Below are 21,857 nucleotides of genomic sequence, written 5' to 3' on the forward strand. Positions count from 1 at the left end.
CTCGATGGGGGCCCCCCTCCCCCCCCTTGGAGAAGCGGCAGCAGCCGGCAGGAGCAGCGACTCGAGAGCTTCTTCTTCGGATGAGGAGAGTGATGCGTATGCGGTAGTGTCGACGGACAGGAGGAGCTTGGCTGCAGCAGCGGCTGCTGAAGCAGCGGCTGCTGAGGCAGCGGCTGCTGAGGCAGCGGCTGCTGAAGCAGACGAGGAAGGAGGGCTTGGTGCGCATGCAGGAGTCGTCGCTTCCGCCGCAGCAGCAGCAGCAGCAGGAAGAGGAACTCATGAGGGGCCCTCGCACATGCAGCAGCAGCAGCGCCACCTGCTCACGCAGCAGCAGCAGCGCCACCTCCTCACGCAGCAGCTACAGCGGGATGCGGAGACGCTACAACTGCATGCAGCCCCCTTCGTGATCCCGGCGTGGAGCGGCATTCGGCTGCGCGATATTCCCAGAAACGCCTTTTGCTGCATTCGGCTGCTGCAGGACCAACAGCAGACGCGTCTCTCCTACATGAGTCTGCCGCGAGGCAGCTCGTTCGAGGATCTCGAGTGTATCGACAGCGTCGCTCCAACGGAGCCAGGCCTAACGGATCACGCGCATGTGCGCGCAGCCTTGTGGCTCGCAGACGGCTGTGGTTGGAGACTGCCTCTCTCGGTGCGCGATGGGGTGATGGGACTGACTTGCGAAGAGACGCTCTCCTCGACGCTTGTCTTGCTGCAGCAGCAGCCGCGGGAGCTGCAGCGACTGCGAGACTTGGCTCCCCCCCTGCTGCCTGCTGGAGCCGGATCGCACACCTGTCAGCGCCGTTGGCGCGAGCAGCAGCAGCAGCAGCAGCAGCAGCTCGACGCGATCGCGCATGCCACCACAGCCACGCTGCTGCCTTCCGGAGCAGCCTTCGCTGCTGCAGCGGCAGCGACAAGGCGAACCACCATGAGCAACGGCGGCGGCAGCAGCGGCGGCGGCAGCGGCGGCGGCAACGCCTCTGCAGCCAGAGACGCAGTCGGATCGCCTGTCTCCCCTGGAGGCTCTTGGGAAGGCTCCGGAGACGTAGCCTCCCCGATGCATGCATCCGCTGCAGGCAGCAGCGGCAGCGCAGCAAGTCGCGGCTCAGGTCGGAGGGAAGACTGCTTCGCCGTCGGAGAAACCAAGGAATGGGTGTGGGAGGGAATCCACATATGCCAGCTGCGACTGTCTGAGACGCTGACAGCTGCTGCGAAAGTGGAGGGTACTGCCCCCCCTCCGCATCCTTTGCATGCTTTCCAAGTGGGCGTGGCTCTTACAGATGCGTACGGAGTCGTGTATGCTGTAGAGGAGGGGGCTGCGGCAGGCGTCTCCCCAGCCAAACTGTCGTCAGCAGCGGCAGTAGGAGCGCCGCCTCGTTCAAATGGCGTGCATGCATCGGCGTGCTGCCACCGCATGCATACAGCCCCCCACACCAAATGCCTTCGCCGCTGTGGCGTTCTGGAGGGGCCCCTTGTGAACGTTGCTGGCTGTTGTGCCATCAGCAGCAGCGGAGCGACGTGGGGAGGCGTAGCCGTGCCTTCGCAGCACGGAACGGCTCCCCCCCCCTTCGCGGGTGCAGGAGGCAGCGGCAGCCTCAGAAACAAATGCAGCAGCACCAGTTTGGCGAGGCAGCGGCTCCCTCAAGAAGGGGGAGCAAATGTCGCTTCTGGAAGAAACGCCTCCTCCGTACCGCAGCACCATCACGCCTCCGAGGCAGCAGAGAACTTGGGAGGTGCAGAAATGCAAGCAGCAACAGCAGCAGCAGCAGCAGCAGCAGCAGCACGAGGCACGGGGGCTGCTGTGGCTGAGCCACGATGCTGCAGTCGCGAAAGCGGCACTCGCTCACGTTTGGAGATGGCTTTAGGGGGAGGTGAAATTGGAGGCGGGCAGAGGAGTTGGATCATTACACTGATTTTAGATGCAAATCAAGGCAGTCTCTTCTTCTTTGTAGAAGGTCGTAAGGTAGGTGGTCTCTCTTTTATGCAAGCTTCCCAACACACGCAGCCGTCAAAGGGGGCTTATCTTAAAAGCTCGAAATGTGGACAGTGATATCTATGTGTGTCTATAATATATATATATATACATGTATAGATATATGCATATATGGATATATATGCATGGATATGTGTATATACATGGATACAGATATATGTAATATTATGTATATTCATAGATACAAATGTATGGGCACTACCCGCATGGAGTGTTTTTTTTATGGGCGGCCTTATCACATTTGAGCTAAAGTTGTTAAAAGGGGGATCCATAGATGTTTTATGTAAAAGAATTTTTCTGCAGGGGATGCTGCTGCTAGTTCGGGGAAGGGAGGAGGGAGGAGGGAGTGAAAGCGGGGGGGTCTAAACGATGCCCTCTCTCTCTGTGTTTCTATCTATATGTATGTACATGTATGTATGTGTCTATCTATGTGTCTATGTACGTGTATGTATATGTATGTATGTGTCGATGTACGGGTATGTATATGTATGTATGTGTCTATCTATGTGTCTATGTATGTATGTGTATGTATATGTATCTGTGTGTCTATCTATGTGTATTTACATGTATGTATGTGTCGATGTACGTGTATGTACATGTATGTATGTGTCTATCTATGTGTCTATGTATGTATGTGTATGTATATGTATGTGTGTGTCTATCTATGTGTATGTATATATATGTATGTGTCTGCCTATGTGTCTATGTACGTGTATGTATGTGTCTGTCTAAGTGTCTATGTATGTATGTATGTGTATGTATATGTATCTGTGTGTCTATCTGTGTGTATGTACATGTATGTATGTGTCTACCTATGTGTCTATGTACGTGTATGTATGTGTCTACCTATGTGTCTATGTACGTGTATGTATATGTATGTATGTGTCTACCTATGTGTCTATGTATATGTATGTGTCTATTGTCTCTCTCTCTCTCTGTCTGTGTGTGTCTCTCTCTGTGTATGTATATGTCTACCTATGTGTCTATATATGCCTGTTCTGAATGTTGTTGTCTCTGTCTCTTTTTCTGTTGCTGTTTCTTGGCTTTTTAAAACGCAGGTGCATGCGTGTCACTGCCTCCCAGTGCTTCCGGCGTCTCTGCGCGGTTCTCCGAGGAGCTGCTCTTTAGGATATCGATTTTGTGTGGCGTTATCTTCTCCAGCACAGTCTGCAGCCCTCGTTGCGTTGCCTGCACTGGGGGGGAGAGAGCTTCGGCAGCTGGTGGTACAGCAGCTGCAGCATCGGAGCACCGAGTTTTTGTATGTTCGGAATGCGGCTGCGCATCCAGTGACTTTGCTCGCCGTTGTGGCATCGGCACTGGTGCGACTAGCTGAGGGAGCAAGGCTTACTTTGCAGCAGCGAGAAGCTGCCGACAGCGTCTGCTCGCAGCGGCAGCTGCAAGAGCAGCTGCAGCACCAGCAAAGTCGTCGACAGAGTGCCTTAGGCAGCGGCAGCGCCAGCCTAATGGAGAGACAAGCCTTTATTCTGCAGCCTGACGCTGCTGCCTTGTGGCTGCTGTACGCCTGTATCACGGCGTGCATGCACACGCTGCAGCAGCAGCAGCTTGTGCGCATGCAGCTGCAGCAGCAGCTGCAGCAGTTTGCCGCGTCTCAAGCGGCCGTCTTCCCGCAGCAGCAGCAGCAGCGGCAGCCTTCCCCGACTCGCGGGTTAGACGCTCACGAGGCTGCCTTTTCGGAGACGCCGCAGGCGGAAGCAACAGGGCAGAAAAAAACAGAAAAAGCAGCGGAAAAAGCAGGAGAAAAAACAGCAGCAGCAGATGCAGATGCCGTTCGCGGCGGGGGTACAAGAGGAACGCAGCAGCCAGCGCTTTGTTCCTCTCAAAAGTCGATGCAACAAGACGGCATGCGTGATATGTCGAAGGGTCGGCTTGCGCCAGGGGGCTTGGCAGCGACTGCAGCTGCAGCCCAGGCTACAGAGAGTTGTTTGCTTGCTGCGTCAGTGTCTTTGTTGCGACTCTGGAGCCTTTTGCTTCCTGGAGTCGCTGCAGCAGCCGCTTCTCCCCGCTTCGCAGTCGGTGCAGGATCCACGTATGCAGCGTCTGCTGCAGCGGCAGCTCTGAATGCACGAGAATGGCTAGCCGAGGAGGCGTCTCCCCTCAAGTCTGTGATGGCAGAAGCGGAGGCTGCAACGCCTCTGCTGCCTCCTGTGCCTGCCGTTGCAGAATGCCTTGCGCACAGAGACAGTCACGCGATGTTGTTATGCTGCAGTCGCGCCGAAAACCACCCCACTCGTGCTGAGAACGGCAGCGACGGCTGCGCGAATTGCCGCTGGGGGAAATTCCTGGATTTCAAGCAGCCACTGTCGTATCCGTGGCGCATGCAGCTCAGAGCTGCATGCATTGCAGCTGCATGCAGCACTCGCTTGGTTGCTCTCCGACTGCTGCCCTCTGCAGGCTTGCTGCCTTTCGCAGGGGGATCTGCAGCTGCCGCAGCGGCTGTAGCGACAGCTCGAACAGCGGCTCTCTCCGCTGCTAAGACGAGTGCAGACGTCAAGCCCTCTAGACGTGCTCTGGAGTGGGAAGACGAAGTCACAAACGGCAGCCAACGCGCAGGTGTCTCTACAGCAGCGGCTGCCGCTTTCTCAGAAACGCTGCCCCTCGTGCTGCAGTGTCTCGACAGCTTGGCCTCCGTCCTCGAATCACCACCACCGACCACGTCACAGCATTTCACGCAACTTCAGCAGCAGAATCAACAGGATCAGCAGAATCCTTATCATGAGCAGAATGATCATCATGAGCAGAATCCTCATCATGAGCAGAATCCTCATCATCATCAACAGAATGATCATCATCATGAGCAGAATCCTCATCATCAGCAGAATGATCATCATCATCAGCACTACTCCCTCCACGACACTTCCCACCCGTATCCTTCTCAAGTTGATCCTGCGACAATTGTAGCGTTGGGAACCATCGCCTCCAAGGCACTCCACACATTTGCCGACTGCAGTTTCTCCGCAGTAGCCGCTGCTCACTGCCCAGCGCCGTTGCTTTTGCAGCTGCAGCAGCTGCTCCTGCGCTTCAGTGTACCACCACCGCCCCCAGTGGCAGCAGCGTTTGGCTTCGAGGACGCCTCCTCTTCCTCGCTGCTTCGCAGCGGCAGCATCTCCCCCGACAAGCACTACCCAGGCACTCCGACGGCAACGAATGAAAAAGGCAAAGAGGCGGAGAAGGCACACGCTACTGAATTTATTTCCCTAGGCTCAGCACATGGAGATCGTGTCGTAGCAGTCTCCCATTTCGCAAGCCTCGCGTTGCGCGCCTTGAGGAGACTGCTGCTTCAGCAGTTCGCAGGTGTGCGACGTGGCATGCTGCATGCAGTGGAAGAGACTGTGCTCATTTGTCGCTGGCAGGGAGGCAGGAGAATGCAGCACAAGACGGCTCCCGAAAGAGCGCGAGGCAGCAGCAGCAGCACGTCGCCTCCTGTCAGAGTGCGTCGACACGTGGCTGCTGCTGCAGCAACGCCTGCGTCAACAGCATCGCAAGCACAGCCTTTTGAGCCGTCTTTCGAGGTTTCTTCGGAGGGCAGCAGTGACGAAGGGGGGAGGGCTCTAGAGGCTCCCAGTCGTCGCGTCTCAGAAGGCGGAGAAAGAGAAGGAGAGGCAGCAGCAGCAGAAGCAGCAGCAACGGCAGCAGAAGCAGAAGCAGCAACAGCAGCAGGAGCAGCAGCCTCTGTAGTACGCCCTTCTGTTGGGCTTACAGGATCAAGTACCCTGGAGTATGTTGCGGACCGTTTGCCTCAAAGGAGACATCTCTTGGAGCCTCTGCTGCTGCATCAGCAGCAGCCACAACAGGCTCGTGCTGAAGGAGCCAGTGCTGGAGCGGAAGCAGCAGGAGGAATGGGAAGAAGCCTGACGTATCCTACCGATTCAAGTCTGAGAGCGAAGGTTCACGATCGTTTGTTGCTGCTTTCGCAGTCCATCGCCGCTTTGTTTTCTGCAATGGAAGCCTTTTCCACCCCAAGGAGCAAGCCAGAGCGAGGCTCCCTCATGCGAATGCCTTATCGCCATCTCCGTCAAGTGGTGTCGCTCGTGCTGCTGCAGCTGCAGCTCATGATACGCTTCCGGCGCCACTCGCTTCTCGACGCGTTGCATCTGTATATGAAAAAGGCCCCCCCGGGGGGCCCCCCGGGGGCCCCCACGTCGGAGGCTCCCAGCGTGCGGGTGGCACTGCTGCTGCACGAGTTGGATGCCTTTTTTCTGCGCGTGCTGCCTCGACTCATGATTCTTCAGGGGGCCCTCTGCTGCCCCCTCCCGGGAAGCCCCCCTGTGGCTAGAGATGCTTTCTCATCCTGCAAGCGCGAGATGAGAAAGCATCTCCTAGGCAGCAGCAGAAGCAGCAGCGGCAGTGCGGGGAGGCGCATCCTCGCAGAGGCAGCGCACGCCGAGGTGGCGTCCGCTGCAGGAGCAGGAGAAGCGCGTCTGCTCGTCCTGAGCAAGTGCTGCAGCAGCAGCAGCTGCTGCTGCTGCTGCAACGGCAGCGCAGACGCGCCTCTGGAAGCTTCTTTCTCGGGGAATGAATACAGTCAAGAGAGCAGAGAGGAGGTGGCCGTTTACGTCCTCGAGACACCGCACCCCACAGTGCCCTTTGATCCTCAGCGTTTCGTCATTGACTTCGCGTGCCGCTGGCCAAAGGCGGAAATTTTTCCTGCATCTTCTTCTTCGTTTTCTGCTGCTGGTAGTGCCGTCAGTGGTTGTGGTGGGGCAGGAGTCACCTCAGGCTCCTTAGGTGGCACTCAGGCACGCAGCAGCAGACGCACCGTTGGAGGAGGGAGTGGGACGGCTGTTTCGAATACAGGAGACGAAGATGCAACAAGCCGCAGTCAGGGAGCATCTCCTAGAGCAGCGAAGTCGGCAGGCAACGCTTGTTGGATGCCAAGCGAGGGGGGACCACCTCCCCCGATCGCAAGGCGTGTCAGAGTGCAGATAGATCAGAGAAGCTTTCCTGCAGCACAGAAGGGCGAAGTTGTCATCAAGGTAGGCGTGTTCAAGTCTGGCAGTGTCGTCATACATAGGCCGATACTGCCAAAGGAGGCCCTTGTGTGTGGATTGCTTGCATGCATGTGGTGCACCTACAGCAAAGAGACGCGTTCACTGTACGGCAGGAGGGCGCTGTGTGCAGGCTTTTTTGTTTTGCAAAAATATTGAGAGAGAGAGAGGGAGGGAGAGATAGCAGAGAGATAGAGAGCAGAGAGATAGAGAAGGAAGAAGAGCGATAGAAGAGAGATCGAGAAAGAAAGATAAGGGCAAAAAGAAAGATAGGGGGGCCTTATTCCTGATGGTGTGCTATTTGGATATCTTCGGCTTGCTGCAGGCATGGACTGCTCATGGTCTGAAGTCTCAGAGGCTGCGCGAAGGCATGCCTACCCGCTTTCGCTTCAAAGACGTCAAGAAACTAGAGGCAAGCAAGCAGAGAGAAATGTGTGGTGCTGGCTGTTCGGAATCTGGTTTGTGGACGCGGGGGTAGACAGGCTGCAACACCTGCTGTATGAGTTGCAATATTCAAAGAGATATTCTCGCAGTTTTTTGCGTGCTCGTGGTGTTGCTGCCGCTGCTGCTCCCTGGAATGCAATGCTATTCGCTGTCTACCCCTTCCCTTTCATACTTATCCCTGATGTCTGTGAATGCGTGTTTCTTTGTATGTCCATGTGTGTTTATGTGTATGTGGTTGCTTATCTGTACATATATATATATATATATATATATATACATACATGTTTACTTGTGCACATATCTGTATGCGTATACGGATTTGTTTCTATGTATGCTTATTTGCATGTTTGAGTAGGTGTTCATGTATGTGTGTGTGTATGTTTATTTGCATGCATATACATGTGCTTATTTGTATGTATATATGCTTTTTTGTATATCTATGTATGTATGTTTATTTGTACAAATATATGTGTGTTCAAAAACCATAAACAGTATGTGTTTAAAAACCATAAACATGTGTGTGTTTGAAAAACATGAACATGTATTTGCTTAAACGACATAAACATGTATGTTTAAAGAATATGAACATGTATATATTTAGAACCATGAACATATAGGTGTTAAAAACCATAAACATGTATATGTTTAAAAAATATGAACATGTATATATTTAAGACCCTGAAGATACATGTGTTTAAAAACCATGAACATGTATGTGTTTGAAAGACATAAGCATGTATGGGATTTAAAAACATGAACATGTATGTATTTGAAAAGCATGAACATGAATGTGTTTGAGAAACATGAACATGTATGTGTTTGAAAACCATGAACATGTATATGTCTAAAAAGCATGAATATGTATCTATTTAAAAAACCGTAAATATTTTTATTTTTACGGAAAGCTTGATGGTTGTTTCTGCGCTTTATAGGTCTTTGTGAGTCTGCATCCAAAGGGAGGCGACTGGGGTTTGCGGCTTGTAGTAGCGGCATCGCGTCATCGTTTGCTTTTTGAAGCCTCAGCTGCTTCGCAACTGCAGCTGGCCTCTGCAGACACAGCGACTGCTTTGCTCCTGCATCTTGCAGACGATTTAAGCCCCTTGCGCCCATGGATTGGGCGAGGCAGCTGTCAGAAAGATGCAGATTCTTTGCAGCAGCTCGCGGGGAAGGAGTTTTTTCAGACTGTCAGAGCGCTTGCCTCGCTTCTCCAGACAGGCTTTGCTCGCTTGCAGCCTGCAGAGCTTTGGTGTGCGCATGCAGCGACTCCTATGGCCTCTGCCACAGCGCATGCAACGCGGCTTCTCCCCAATCACGGCTCTCCAAACACCGCAATGCCTTGCGTCAGCGTCCCCTGGTCAGCAGCACGCCCAGCGCTTGCTGCAACAGATGCAGAACTGCAGCAGCTGCAACAGCAACAGCTTCTTTGCGCCGAGCAGCAACAACTGCAACTGCAGCAACAGCAGAAACTGCAACAAGTGCAACTGCAGCAACAGCAGAAACTGCAACAAGTGCAACTGCAGCAACAGCAGAAACTGCAACAAGTGCAACTCGTCCATGGCAGTCTTGGCCTTGCAGCAACTACGGCTGAAGGGAGGCGGCAACTCGCTGAGGATCGCAGCAGCCTCGACTTGTTCGCTCGATCAGCGAAATCTCCTGGAGATGTACTTGCTGAATTCATCAGCGCAGAGTCTCTGCGCATGCGTCAAGCGGAGGCGCTTCTCGCGGAGCACTTGCCATACCGTCTTCGCCAGCAGATGCCTCCACTGCTGCCTGGCCCCTTTTTAAGGATGCGATGGATGGAACGAGCAGTATTTGCTGTCCACTTGTGGGCGATTCCTTCGCTTTATGAGATCTTCGAAGCGTTTGTTATCTCCCTAGAGCAGCCACTGCCGCCTGCCACTCGTGGGGAGCTCTCAGAGCCAGCTGCACAACAAGGAAATTCCTTCCAACAACACCAACAACACCAGCAACACCAACAACACCAGCAACACCAACAACACCAGCAGCAGCAGCAACACCAACAACACCAGCAGCAGCAACAACACCACCACCAACAACAACCGCGCCCACTCCTACTAGTAGCCTTGTGGCATCACGCAGCTCAACTTGCGAGGCGTCATTTGCATGCGAAGGCACAGCACAGCATCGGGCAGGGGGGGGAACGCGCACGCAAAAATCCGCAGCTTTATTTTAGTGCTGCTAGAGTTATTGAGACAGCCCTCATTGCCGTTCGTGCGATCGACATACACAGCGCCTATTATCTTGAAATGCAGCTGCAGGAGCAGGACGCTGTATCTCTCGTTGTTGCTTCTGTCACTGCAGCAGAAGCAGCAGCAAAAGCCAGCGCAGAAGCGAAAAGCAGTGCAGCAGCACTACGAGCCAGAGCGTCCCTCCCTTCGGCAGCCAACGGAGCGACGGCAGCAGCAACGACGACAGACACACCTCTTAGGAGCTCTCACGAGAGCCTTGCAGGAGGCGTCGATGCAGCGCTCGACGGGCAGCAGCTGTCTCTGAGGCATATTTTCGCTGCGCTGACAGAAAAGCTGAAGCAGCACCCCCCTTTGCGAGCTGCACTCCGTCTGATTCTCGGAGATGTCGACCCCATCGCCTTTCGAACTGCCTTGGAATTGCTGCAAGGGATGAGTTTGCGCGTGGAAGTTGCAGCACAAGGTCTGGCACTTCTGCTGCAGCGTCTGCAGCCTTCGCGCACGAATTCCACGAGTCTCTCAACTGCAGACAGTGCGTCGTCGTTGCATAATGCGACGCGCCTCTTGGAGTATCCTGGAAATCCAGATCTCACCTGCCTTGTCGTCGATTCGATATGGAGACTGCTGCGTGTCTTACAAAGCTGCGCGACTGCCTTCCTAGGGAACTCTTCCACGCCCATGCTGCCTGCTCCATTTGTTGCCTCCGAACTGCACAGGTTAGCTGGCTGCTCCTCGAAGATTCTGCTTCCTGGAATATCAATGGTTGAATGTCGCGTTGGCTCGGGTAGACGTACAGAGGAAAGCGCACATGCGTTGGCACCCTCCCGCGCTGGTGTCTGTCTGTCGGGGCACATACGTACATATGTATATATATGTATATGATATATGCAATATATATATATGTATATGATATATGTATATGATATATGTATGTATATATGCAATATATATATATATATATGTATATGTATACGTGTACATATATACATAAATACATATATGTATATGATACATACACATCTATACATATACATGTATATATATATATATATATATATATACATGTACATATACGTGTATACATATATATACATGTACATATACGTGTACACATATATATACATACACCTACACATACACCTGCACACACACCTACATCTACACATACACCTACACATACACCTACACACACACCTACATCTACACCTACACACACACCTACACATACACATACACCTACACATACACACACACCTACATCTACACATGCACCTACATATACATCTACACCACCACATCCACATCCACACATGCACCCTTGCTGCTGGTGTGTTTTTAGGTGCCTTGTGACGGATTACGAGCTGGCGTGTCGCCCATTGCTGGCATTTTTGTTCGAAGGCGCCTTGATATCTCCTGCTTTGACAGCGCAGCATTCTATCCAGCAGCTGCAGCAACAAGGGCAGCATCAGCAGCTCTTCCCCGTCGTTCCTTCCCTCATTCGCATGCTTTTGCAAGACTGGCGAGGTTGCTTTGGGGGGTGCACTGCACTTCGTGGTCTTTGTGCCCTTTGTGTCTCCTTGGCAAGGCACCTGTGGGAGTCTCCCAATGCGGCAGCAGCGCAGTCACTCCGCAGTGTTGGGGTGGATGTGCATGCGCTGACAGCTTCCATGGCTGTGCTAAGCAGATCGTGGCTCATCCCTTGTTTGCTGTACTGCATCTTGTTGACGCTGCGGTCGAGTTGGGGGCAGCTCGTACGGCAGCAGCAGCAGCACATTGTACAGCACCAACAGATGAAAGCACACCAACATAGCATGCAGCCACACCAACATAGCATGCAGCCACACCAGCATAGCATGCACTCGCAAGAACCACAAGAAGCCCAACAAAAGATGAAACGACAACACCACAGTGTGCAACAACAGCAGCAGCAGCAGCTCGAAAGCTGTGGTGTCTGTGCAGCTGGGCATAGAGCCTCTCTGCAGGGGGCAGTGGCGGCTGCTGCCGAGGATCTTTCAAGTGTGACACGTTGTTGCGTGTCTGTGTTGCGATTAGCTGGCGGCGCGCTTCAGCGGCTGCTTCGCTGGCAGTCTGAGCTTGTTGCGCGGGAGGCAATTGCGAGTGCAGCTCCCCACGTTTCCACGAGTCTTGACAGACTTTGTCTAGGGGGGGGGGGGCCCCCCCAAGACAAAAAACTGCGACGCAGGGGGGGGGGGCCCCCCCTCCCGGAGGTTTGCCCCACAGAGGCGTTGGTGGACGTTGCAGTTCTTTTTCTGCCAGCCTCTCGGAATGAGGATGGTGATGCAGCAGCAGCTGCTGCTGCAGTAGACGCAGCGCGTCGGAAGTGCGGCAGCAGCAGCGTTTCCGGCTTGGGTGGCTGGTCGGAGGGGCCGTTGTGGGAGGAAATTTCTGCATGCTCAGACGGCGCTCCTGGCAGCTTCCCCTGCTCCGCGACGTCTGCGCGTCTGCTGCAGCAGCACTTCAAGCGATCGCAGCGCAGACTGCTGAGGACGGCGCGAGGCTCTTGCTTCGTGGAGGTGTGGATTCGGAGTGTGGGAAGAGCGCTGTCGGAGCTGTCGAATGAGGCGCTCAGCACTGCTGCGAGCACCGGCAGCAGCGTTTGCAGCGGCAGCACCGCTTGCAACAGCGGCAGCAACGGCAGACGCAGGCGCACGCCGGTGTCGCTGGGGATCGTCGATTTATGGGGTGCTCCAGACGCAGCTGCGTGCCTCACGCTGCCTGAGGAGCAGAGCTTCCGTGTGCCTCCCCAGCCAGCACCTGGCGAGTCTGACGAGGAGGAAGCCTTCGAGAAGAATGCAGCGTCCTCCTCGGCAGCTGCTGCAGCCAGAGGCAGACGCAAGAGTTCACAGTGCGTAGAGGCGACTCTCGTCGATGCGGCAACAGCGACAGGCTCGGGCAGGGAGACGCTCTTGACATTCTACTTGCGCCGCTATCCTGCGCTGCAAAAGACACCTCCACGACCACTTCTGCGGTTAGAAGTGCCCCCTCCAGAGGCTTTTTGGGAAGCTGCAGAGATCGCGAGCTCCTGTCGCTGCAATTTCAAGAAATCTACCGACAACGAGATGCCAGATATGTCACAGTTTCAGTCTCATTCTCAGTCCCAGCAGTCTCAGTCTCAGCAGTCTCAGTCTCATTCTCAGTCTCAGCAAAAGTCGGGGTGCTCGTGCAGTTGTGGGCGTCTCTTTTTCTTGGAAGGCGAACGACCTCCTGCTGGCTTTGTACCCCCTGGCATGCGAGTCGCAGCTGCCGTTCACGTTGCATTCGGAGAACTAGAGGCGCTGTCGCTTGCTCGAGAGAGAAGAGATAGGTTCCCCATCCTCGCGCTGTATGGGGAGCTGCAGCATCCCTCCCCTCGCGTGCTTCACGCTGCACTTCGGCGTAGTGTGAGAGCAGCTGCTGGCTCCCGATGGCGAGTTGTTGCATCCTCTGAAGGCGCCTCTCCTCTGGGAACGCATCATGGGGAGGCTCAGCTGCGACTGCGAGCGCAGCTGCAAGTGGCAAGGGAGGCTGGAGAGGCTCTTGACGTGCAGCGACGCTGGCTTGCAGCCATCGCTAGCTGTGCAGATAAGCTGTGGCTAGTGCATCGTGCTTGTCTTGCAGCCTGTGGCTCAGCTGTAGCGCCCGTGGATTGGGAATTCATTCTGAAGTCGCATGCAGGAGATGTATCGAGTGGCAGCAATGCGTCAAATGCAGTGTCAAATGCAGTGTCAAGCGCAGCGTCGAATGCAGCTCCTGGGGGAGGTGGTGAGAGTCGCGGGTGCATGAACGGCAGCTGTTGTGGCAAGGAGGCACAGAGTCTTTCTCCGCTGCTGCAGGCAGCAGCTGCTGATATGCTGAGACTCCTGCAGTGGGCTTTACCGCATCTCGAGCATCACGCAGCAGCGTCGCAGGAGCAGGAAAGTCTTGCTAGTCGTGCATTTTTGCAGACTGCAGATGTTTATCCGGCTGTGGCAGGAGGGTTGTTTCCCCTCCCTGCGAGCGCGACGCAGCAGCGCGTCTCCGCTGCTGCTCAGCTTCTCGATCTTTTGAGTATTGCCTCGCCTTCCCCAGCGCAGACTCCGGCTGCCAAGGCTACGGCTGCAGCTGGAGCTCCCGCGTGTGCATCGTTTTCAGCGCGTCGAATCCAGAGTGCTGCAGACGCGTATTTACACCTCACTCCAACTCTGCAGCAGCAGAGAACGTTGATGGGGGGGAGAGCTCCTCACGAGACTGGAGCTGGTACTGCGCTGCTCACCGACATGGTGTGGCACTGCATTCTGCCTTCTCCGCAGCGGCAGGCTCACGACAAGAGGAGGCTGCGTTGCAGCGTCAGCCTCGTGCCTTCTCTGTGTGTGACTGCCGAGATGATTGCCATCGGAGTGACGCAGCAGCTGCTCCGTTGGATGCTGCAGCACACGCAGCGACGCGCATTTGGCGTGTGGATGCTGCATGCACAGCGCAGCGAGCTGCTGCAGCGGCTTGTTGCGGCTGCATGCTGCGGGAGACCTCTTCTTGGACGGCTGACACTCCGTCTTCTACATGCTGCAGTTGTTGCTGCATCGCAGCCTTGCCACGGCTGTAAACGCAGCAGCAAGCGCGCGTGCGAGGCACTTGTGGTGGCAGCCTCCGCGGCGCCTCTCCTGCCAACTCCTCCCTGCTGGCTGCTCTGCTCAGCTACTGGCTTGGGAGTGCTACAGGAGGATCGCGTGCAGCACTATCCTGCAAGACACGCGGCTGTCGCAGACTGCCAGACGCCGCAGCAGAAGCAGCACAAGCATAAGCAGCATAAGCAACATGAGCTCAAGCAACCTGAGCATCAGCAGCAGCAGGAGAAGGAGCAGCTCTCGAGCCGTCTGTTCTCCGCAGAAGAGGCAAATCGTGGAGCAGTAGACACGCCTATGAAGCTTCTTACAGGCTTTCTTAAACCTTGGGAAGAAGGCATTTATCTGCGCTACGTGCTGCTAAGAGCAGCTTTCCCCATCGACATCGAGGCTCCCACATGGTGGCGTTTAGAGATTACAATTCCTAATGCTGAATTCGAGATCTTAGCCTTAACAGGATACGATGTATGTAAATTGCGAGGCTTCTTCTCCCAATCCACGTCCAAAGAATTATGCCTTTCTTCTGACACTATCCAGCTTTCTTTCTCTCTGCAGTTTCCTTTGGCTCTCCCTCCCCTCCTCTCCTCCCTCCCCCCCCCTCCTCTCCCTCCTCCCTCTCCCTCCCTCCTCCCTCTCCCTCCCTCCTCCCTCTCCCTTCTTTCCCTTGTCTTTCCACCAAAAACGCTTAATTTCTTGGAGGCTTTAGGCCGTTCCACCGTTTTGTTTCTAAACGTCTCTATACAGCAACGTGTATTTTGCACCTGCAAGCTTTTGCGAACTTTTTTTTCGCTAACGTGCAGGTGCGGCGCCTATGCAGAGGTCAGCAGCTTCCATCTTCCCACAAAGGCGCTCAATTACTGCGCTTCGAGACATTTACTTCCACAGATGCCGAAGGGTCGCGTCTGAAGCTTAGGGTGTGTTTTGCTATATGCACACTCGTATCATACTACCGTCAGCGACACAAGCTGCTGCTAACAACGCCATGCTGCCCCCTTAATCGCTACTGCTGATGCGGGCATGTCTCGCGCTCAACAGCGAGAAGAAATCGATTTATCACCCTCGCATGCAGACACACGACGGGAGTGCAAGGCTTGCCTTTCCTGTCGTTGGTCAGGTTCCCATCATATGTATATATGTATATATATGTATATGGGTGTATCTCTATATAGATCTACATAGATATATATATATATATAGATGTATATATATATTATTTATTTATAGACATATATGTTTATGCATGCGTATGTATGGATATGCCTATATATATATGTAGGGGGTAGGTCTGTCCAAGTCTATTCGTGGCTTACGCTGTATACACATTAATGAATATCTATGGATAGCTATAGATATATACATATATATATCTCAATGTACGTGTATACATTTATATGTACTCACTTAAACACACATATTTACACATATATTTATGCATATTTGTGTGTGTGGAATGATGTTTTCGCAGTGTGCAGGGAGTTCGCTCCAGCAGCATCTCGCCTCACTGCACGGTCCGTCTGGCTTTCAGCCGCCTTATTCAGCATCCTCGACACAGACGTTTTCGCCAATTCAGATGTACCCAGGAGTGCTGGATGTCGTGGCTCTGCCGATTCCAAGAAAGGGAGTTCTCAAGCTGGCAACCCTGCAGCGTTCTTTGAAGTCTGCGCGTTTGTCAGTTCCGCATGCAATTCTTCACAGAGGCGCCTTCCGTTCTTCGAACTCGTCGATGGCTACTGCTGCTGCTGCGGGAGGGGGAGACAGCGCTGGCTTTTCGACGAAGCCAACAGCCTCCTCTTCCTCCTCCGCATGCACTGCGACAGCAGCAACAAAGAAAACGACTCAGGCGGCAGCCTCGTCTAAGGAGCGCTTCACCCCTGCGCTGGATCCCATGCGGCATCTGCATCTCTGCATCCTCACACTCCAGCCCTTTGCAGACGGCATCTCCCTGTTCGCTCATCGGAAATCTGAGACTGTCTGCAAAGCCATCAAGAGACGCCAGACGCTCATCGATCTCCTTGCTCCGCAAGCCACTCCCACCAACAGCAAGGGCCGTCTCTCGACAGACGCTGAAGGATTTCTCCCTGTGCCTCTCCACAGACTTCCCATGAGAGAACCTTGCAACTTTCTCGACGCATCTGCACGCCGTGCACACAACGGGCTACACGCTGCCGAAAAAAAATCGGAAAAAAAGCAGCAGCATAAACATCAACTGCAGCATGAGCAGCAGCATGAGCAACAGCAGCAGCAACAGCAGCAGCAACAGCAACAGCAGGGAGCAGAAGCGCACGTACAGGAGTTGCACCATTTGCTGCATCAGCAACATCAGCAGCAACAGCACCAATACCACCAACAGCATCAGCATCAACAGCACCAATACCATCAACAGCATCAGCAACAACAGCACCAATACCATCAACAACATCAGCAGCAAAAAGACTATCAACAGCAGCAGGCAGCAGCAGCAGCTCACGTAAAGGACTTGCAGCATTTGCTGCAGTGGCGCTGGGCAGCTTTGTTTGGTGATTGGGAGTTACAGGCGCAAAGCGTGAAACTTCGACGTGCTCTGTTGCTGCAAGACATTCGCTCCAATGCATCCAGCACGCGAGGGGTCCACCTGCCTCACCCGCAGGCTCCCGTATCGGCTGCAGACGCTTTGGCAGTGATGCATGCAGCGGGGGGAGGAGGCTTGCTAGCGTCTCTCCTGCAGCAGCTCCAAGCGTCTGTTGATGCTGTGGCAGCCTATTCTAGCAGCTTCCGTTCACAGCCACTCCCCGTTCGCGAGCTGCAGTGCGCGTGGAGCACTCCCTCCACTCCCCCCACCCCTGCAGATTCGCGTGTCTTTCATTTCCTGCATTGGGAGACGAATGAGGGCGCGTTGCAGAGACTGAGAGCAGCAGCATCGCGCATCCAGGCTGTGCTGCGTGTGCTGTCACTGAAGACGGGAAATGCAGCGCAACCTCCCCATCTCATGTTGCAAGAATTGACAGGTACCTCTCCTCCCTCTTTCGCTTCGCAGCAGACGTGGCGACAAGGCGGAGGCTTGGCGCAGCACCAACAACAACAACAGCTGAAGGCAGCAGATAGCACCAAACCTACTGGCTTTTCCTCTTGGGCGACACCCTCAGTGCTGACAGATTACTGGGAAGAAGTGTGGGAGCTTCACGATCACGCAGAAAGCCTTCACAACCTTTGGCGTTCTCTGCTCTTCCCGGCAGTTGCTACTCAGGAGCTTTCACCTTCTCGGCGGCGAAGTGTAAACGATGGATGCGACGACGACGCTGCTGCTGGAGCTGCTCCTGATGCTTGTGCTGGAGCAGCTCCAGCAGCTCCAGCAGCACTGAGCGGCAGCTCCTTCTCCTCCTCGCAGCAGCAGCAGCAGCAGGAGGAGCTGGCTCCTACCCTCGAAGAGGCAGAGGAAGACGTCTTCGTGCACTGTCTGCTGCAGCAGCTTCCGCCCCCCGCAGCATCGGCTCTCGTCACGTTCCTGCTGCGCATCTTCGAGAGACTTCTGGAGGTGTGCAGGGAAAGAGGCGATGTCTCCGTTGGCGCAGCAGACACCCCGCAGCATGCAGCGAGCAGCGAAGCCAGAATCCTCCGTCTCAGCCTTCTCGGAGATGTAATGCTCGTTCTTGGTGCCGTGTCTGCAGCAGCAGATGTGGCGAGGCAGCAGCTCCCCCCCTCCCCCGTATGTACAGTCCAACAGCAGGAAGAGGCGAGAGTCGCAGCACCCATACGCCTCGACAATGCGATGCTGATCCCCTTGAATGCAGCCGAAAGCGAAGCCTTCCACTCCATCTCCTTGCTGCTGCAGGAAGTATCGCCGCTCGTCTCATGTGCCCTCCCCCTCCTTGCAGCAGCTCCCACAGCAGCAGCTGCTGCTGCTGCTGCAGCCAAAGCTGGCGCTAAAGCTTCTGCCTGCTCAGCCTCCGCTGCGCGACGCACTGGCAGCAACGCGGGAGCTGCAGGGAACGGCTTGCAGCTGAAAGCTTGCTGCGACGGAAACGTCACCTTACACAGACAGCTGAGTGACACTGCCCAGCTTCTCGGCACAAAAGCCGATGTTTTCTTCTCCCTCCTCCGTCTGCTGCCATCCGCTGCTCGCGCGTCGCTCCATCCAAACGCTGCTGCCAGAGCACTGCCACCTCTAAAAGAAGAAGATTTTCCCGCAAACCCCCTTTCCAGAGAGCTTGACTCACCGCTCCCTAAAGGCAGAGTAGCGGCAGAAGCCGCTGGCGCAGCAGTCTTTTCCCAAGCTGCTACTGCTGCCGCTGCTGCAGCATCTCCTGCTGCTACTGCAGCATCTCCTGCTGCTGCTGCAGCATCTCCTGCTGCTGCTGCAGCATCTCCTGCTGCTGCTGCAGCATCTCCTGCTGCTGCTGCAGCATCTCCTGCTGCTGCTGCGACGGCATCTGTGCCTGATCGAAGCCGTCAAAAGTTTCAGCCCCTTGTTCGCGTTTCTCTCTTGCTTCGCCTTTTGGTCCAGTGGGGTTTCCTCACGCTTCCAGCGAAAGACGAAGAGTCGAAGCGCTTGCTGCATTTGATCTACAGCCTTGCTGCATCCAGGAGGGAGGCTGCCTGCCTTGCAGAAGCTGCCGCTGCGGCTACAAGCTGGCGCAGCTGCCCAGAATGCTCGTTGACGTGGTCGCATGTTTGCCGCGTTGCTGCGCATCTTCCCCCACACCTGCTGCAGCAGCAGCAAGGATCTGCAGGAGCAGCGGCAAGATGCCAAGCTCTGAAGCGGCTCTTGCATCAAGTAGCCTGTACTGCGGCAGCTGGACGTCATGCAGCCTGTGCGGCTGCAGTTCTTTCGCTGAAAAAAGCCTCCGCGCGAGGCACTGCTCCCGCTGGAACGGCTAGCGAAGGCGCAGCAGCAGCAGCAGCTGCTGCTGCTGCCGCCGCTTCCTTAGCTGGCGATAGCAGATCAGTAGAGGACGCTTGGATCCTGGAGTCTTCGGGGAAGGGCAGAGACTACGAAGCTTTCGACGACTCTCTCCTCGCGGCAGGAGGCGCGAAAGCGGAGGGAGGGGGGGAATTCTGCAGCAGCAGCAGCAGCAGCACTGCTGCTGCTGCAGAATCCTTTGGGGCTGCGGTGTCTAGACACCCCCCTGCCTTTAAAGGCCATGTCAACACGGGCGCCTTGGAGCAGCAATTTCTTCTGCCGCGATGCTGCGCCAGCTGCTGCAACGCTCCAAGAAGGCGAGGAGCTGCGGCGTTTATATCGCCACTGCAGGCGGCAGGCACAGCAGGTACTTCTCCCAGCCTGTCACAGTCTCCTGACAGCACTGGACGTCTCCGTCGCTCCGTGCAGCACCCGCTTCTGCCCGTCTGGGAGGGCAGCAGCGACGGCGAGAGCGACGCGGATTTCCCGCACGATGCGCAGCCTCCTCCGCAGCAGCACTTGCAGCACTTGCTGCAGCGAGAATGGCGAAGGGGCGATGTCGACGCTGACTCGCTGGAAAGCTGGAGCGATCGAGCGTCAGACGGAGCACGCCGCTCCGACAGGCAGCAGCTCGAGCAGCAGCAGCACCACCAGCAACAGAGGGTGGTGGTCGCTCTTGTGCGCAGACAGCGGACTGCTGCTGCTGCGTCGGCTTCCACGCAGCAGCAGCGGGCAGAGGGGGGGGCATCTCTGAGCTCCGAGGAGGAAGAGGAAGACGAAGACGAAGATGAAGATGGCAACGAAGAAGATCTCACAGGCAATGCCGAAGACGATGCACACTCTCTTGGCGAGACAGACGTTGAACTCGTTCTGCCGATCAGCGCGCACGATTCTTGGGGAGAAGGAGGAGCTGTGCATCTGGGCGGGCAGGATGCATTGACGTTGCTGCGACTCTTTCGCGGCGTTCTCGACGGAAATCAGAACGCAAATAGCAGCAGCAGCAGCAACAGCAACCCCAACAGCAGCAGCAGCAGCAGCAGCAGGGCGGGGGGGCGTCCCGCCGCCGCAGCAGAAACAGCAGCAGAAACAGCAGCAGAAACAGCAGCAGAAGCGTCTGCTGCTGCTGCTGTTTCTGCTGCTGCTTCTGCTCCGCTGCAACGGCGGCAGCGTCAGGAGGGAGTGAGTGGCAGGGGGGGTTTGGACGATGAGGATGACGCGAGCGAAGCACCGCACCCCGAGACGGGAGCTGTCATTCAGCAGTTTGCAGCAGCTGCAGCAGCAGCACGCAGTGGGGGGGGGGGCCCCTCAGGCAGCGCGCGTTTGCTGCGAGTCGTTGGCATTCGCCGAACGCTCAGGAGGCCTCTTATCCCGAGCAGCAGGAGCAGCAGCAGCAGCAGCAGCAGCAGCCACAACAGCAGCAACAGCAGCAGCAGCAGCAGCGATCTTGGCAGCACGCGATTTGCTGGGAGGGGCAGTGCGCAGCGCCGAGACTTCCCGCGCAGGAGGGAGGACCGTCTGCCGTCTCGCCGAGATGCATTTGGCAGCTCCTCCTCTCGCGAGGCTGCTGTCGAGTCTGCAGCAAGTGCAGCGAATGCAACGGATGCAACAGACGCAGCAACTGCAGCGGGGGCAGGCAGTTTGTGGGATCTTGCCTTGGCGAGGCGAACGAGAAGGGCTGGAAATCACAGCGTCATTTATGAGGAAACCTTCAGCGCAGGAGAAACTGTGTCTGATCAGGAGGCTGCATCTGGCTGGCGATCGGAGCTTTTCCCCCTTTCTGTAAGGCGAGACAGCTGCAGCGGTAGTGGCAGTTGCGATCTCTGTGGCAGGGTGCTTCGAAGGAGCTCAGCTCCTAGGAAGCCTCGAGGCAGACTGACAGCAGCAGGAGAAGACGCTCCCGCAATCGCTGCCACGGGTGTCTCTCCGCATGCATGCGCGCAACAGGAAGAAATGCAGTCGTCTTGGGGAGGGGGGAGGGAGGAGGAGAGCGCTGCGGCTGCTACTGCTGCTGCTGCTACTACCACTGCTGCTGCTACTACCACTACTGCTGCTACTACCACTACTGCTTCTACGCATGCAGTGCCTGACAGCGCAGCAACCCCTTTAAGCGGCAAGTCGCGGCAGCGACTCCCTGGAGAGCTGCGGCTGCGACGGATCAACAGCGACAGCAGCTGCAGGAGCAGCTGCACCAGTGCAAACGTCGCGAAAGTCTTTAGAGGCTTCCTGCCTGTCTGCTCCCGCTTGCCTCCCTTGGGAGGCACAAGACTTCCATCTGAGGAGACAGCAGAAGAAGGTTTAGAAGGGGGGGAGAGTAGGGCTATGACGCCTTCAGAGCCGCTGCGTCGGGCTCTTAGCGATACGGAGTTTATCATGCATCGAGCCGCAGTTATGCAAGCAAAGAGGCATCCTCCCTGTCATCACGACCACCATCATCTTCACCATCGCCTTCATCATCACGATCTGCATTCTTCCTCCCTCCACGATCGACGGCAGTCTGCGCTGCCTCTCCGCAGACACACTGGCGATTGCACGTGCTCCTCGCCTAGCTGCCGGCTCCTCACAAGCGCCACTTCGCGCCTTTGCAAGCTGCTGCTCAGACACCACTCGGAGGGGGGCGAGTCGGTGCGAAAGCTCCACGCACGAGCAGCAACACCTTCTCTTGGATCTCTCCGTTTGTGCCCCCGCTGTGCTTCAGCCCGTCTGCCCTCTCTAGACTCCTTGCGATCAAAGCGCGCC

General features: G+C 55.6%; 1 protein-coding gene across 1 annotated transcript in view; it reads left to right on the forward strand.

Moving 5' to 3' along the window:
• Positions 1 to 21,857, forward strand: part of LOC34624035 — a gene marked incomplete at its 3' end in the record, with an annotated part of 41,595 nt that overhangs the window by 2,327 nt on the left and 17,411 nt on the right. The window contains exons 6-32 of the mRNA XM_026335805.1: positions 302 to 806; positions 990 to 1,531; positions 1,694 to 1,960; positions 3,049 to 3,584; positions 3,715 to 3,790; positions 3,871 to 4,679; positions 4,875 to 5,610; positions 5,788 to 6,423; positions 6,481 to 6,984; positions 7,322 to 7,408; positions 8,373 to 8,890; positions 9,002 to 9,323; positions 9,459 to 9,801; positions 9,916 to 10,363; positions 10,987 to 11,495; positions 11,565 to 14,390; positions 14,559 to 14,710; positions 15,046 to 15,159; positions 15,711 to 15,983; positions 16,023 to 16,064; positions 16,104 to 16,379; positions 16,467 to 16,529; positions 16,695 to 18,387; positions 18,559 to 20,157; positions 20,431 to 20,619; positions 20,737 to 21,036; positions 21,379 to 21,751. Of these exons, the coding sequence (XP_026191590.1) occupies positions 302 to 806; positions 990 to 1,531; positions 1,694 to 1,960; positions 3,049 to 3,584; positions 3,715 to 3,790; positions 3,871 to 4,679; positions 4,875 to 5,610; positions 5,788 to 6,423; positions 6,481 to 6,984; positions 7,322 to 7,408; positions 8,373 to 8,890; positions 9,002 to 9,323; positions 9,459 to 9,801; positions 9,916 to 10,363; positions 10,987 to 11,495; positions 11,565 to 14,390; positions 14,559 to 14,710; positions 15,046 to 15,159; positions 15,711 to 15,983; positions 16,023 to 16,064; positions 16,104 to 16,379; positions 16,467 to 16,529; positions 16,695 to 18,387; positions 18,559 to 20,157; positions 20,431 to 20,619; positions 20,737 to 21,036; positions 21,379 to 21,751 (14,738 nt within the window). The remainder of the gene's footprint in view (positions 1 to 301; positions 807 to 989; positions 1,532 to 1,693; positions 1,961 to 3,048; positions 3,585 to 3,714; positions 3,791 to 3,870; positions 4,680 to 4,874; positions 5,611 to 5,787; positions 6,424 to 6,480; positions 6,985 to 7,321; positions 7,409 to 8,372; positions 8,891 to 9,001; positions 9,324 to 9,458; positions 9,802 to 9,915; positions 10,364 to 10,986; positions 11,496 to 11,564; positions 14,391 to 14,558; positions 14,711 to 15,045; positions 15,160 to 15,710; positions 15,984 to 16,022; positions 16,065 to 16,103; positions 16,380 to 16,466; positions 16,530 to 16,694; positions 18,388 to 18,558; positions 20,158 to 20,430; positions 20,620 to 20,736; positions 21,037 to 21,378; positions 21,752 to 21,857) is intronic.

Source organism: Cyclospora cayetanensis, unplaced genomic scaffold, assembly GCF_002999335.1.
Source record: "Cyclospora cayetanensis isolate NF1_C8 unplaced genomic scaffold, CcayRef3 CcayRef3_contig_80, whole genome shotgun sequence".
NCBI classification, from domain to species: domain Eukaryota; phylum Apicomplexa; class Conoidasida; order Eucoccidiorida; family Eimeriidae; genus Cyclospora; species Cyclospora cayetanensis.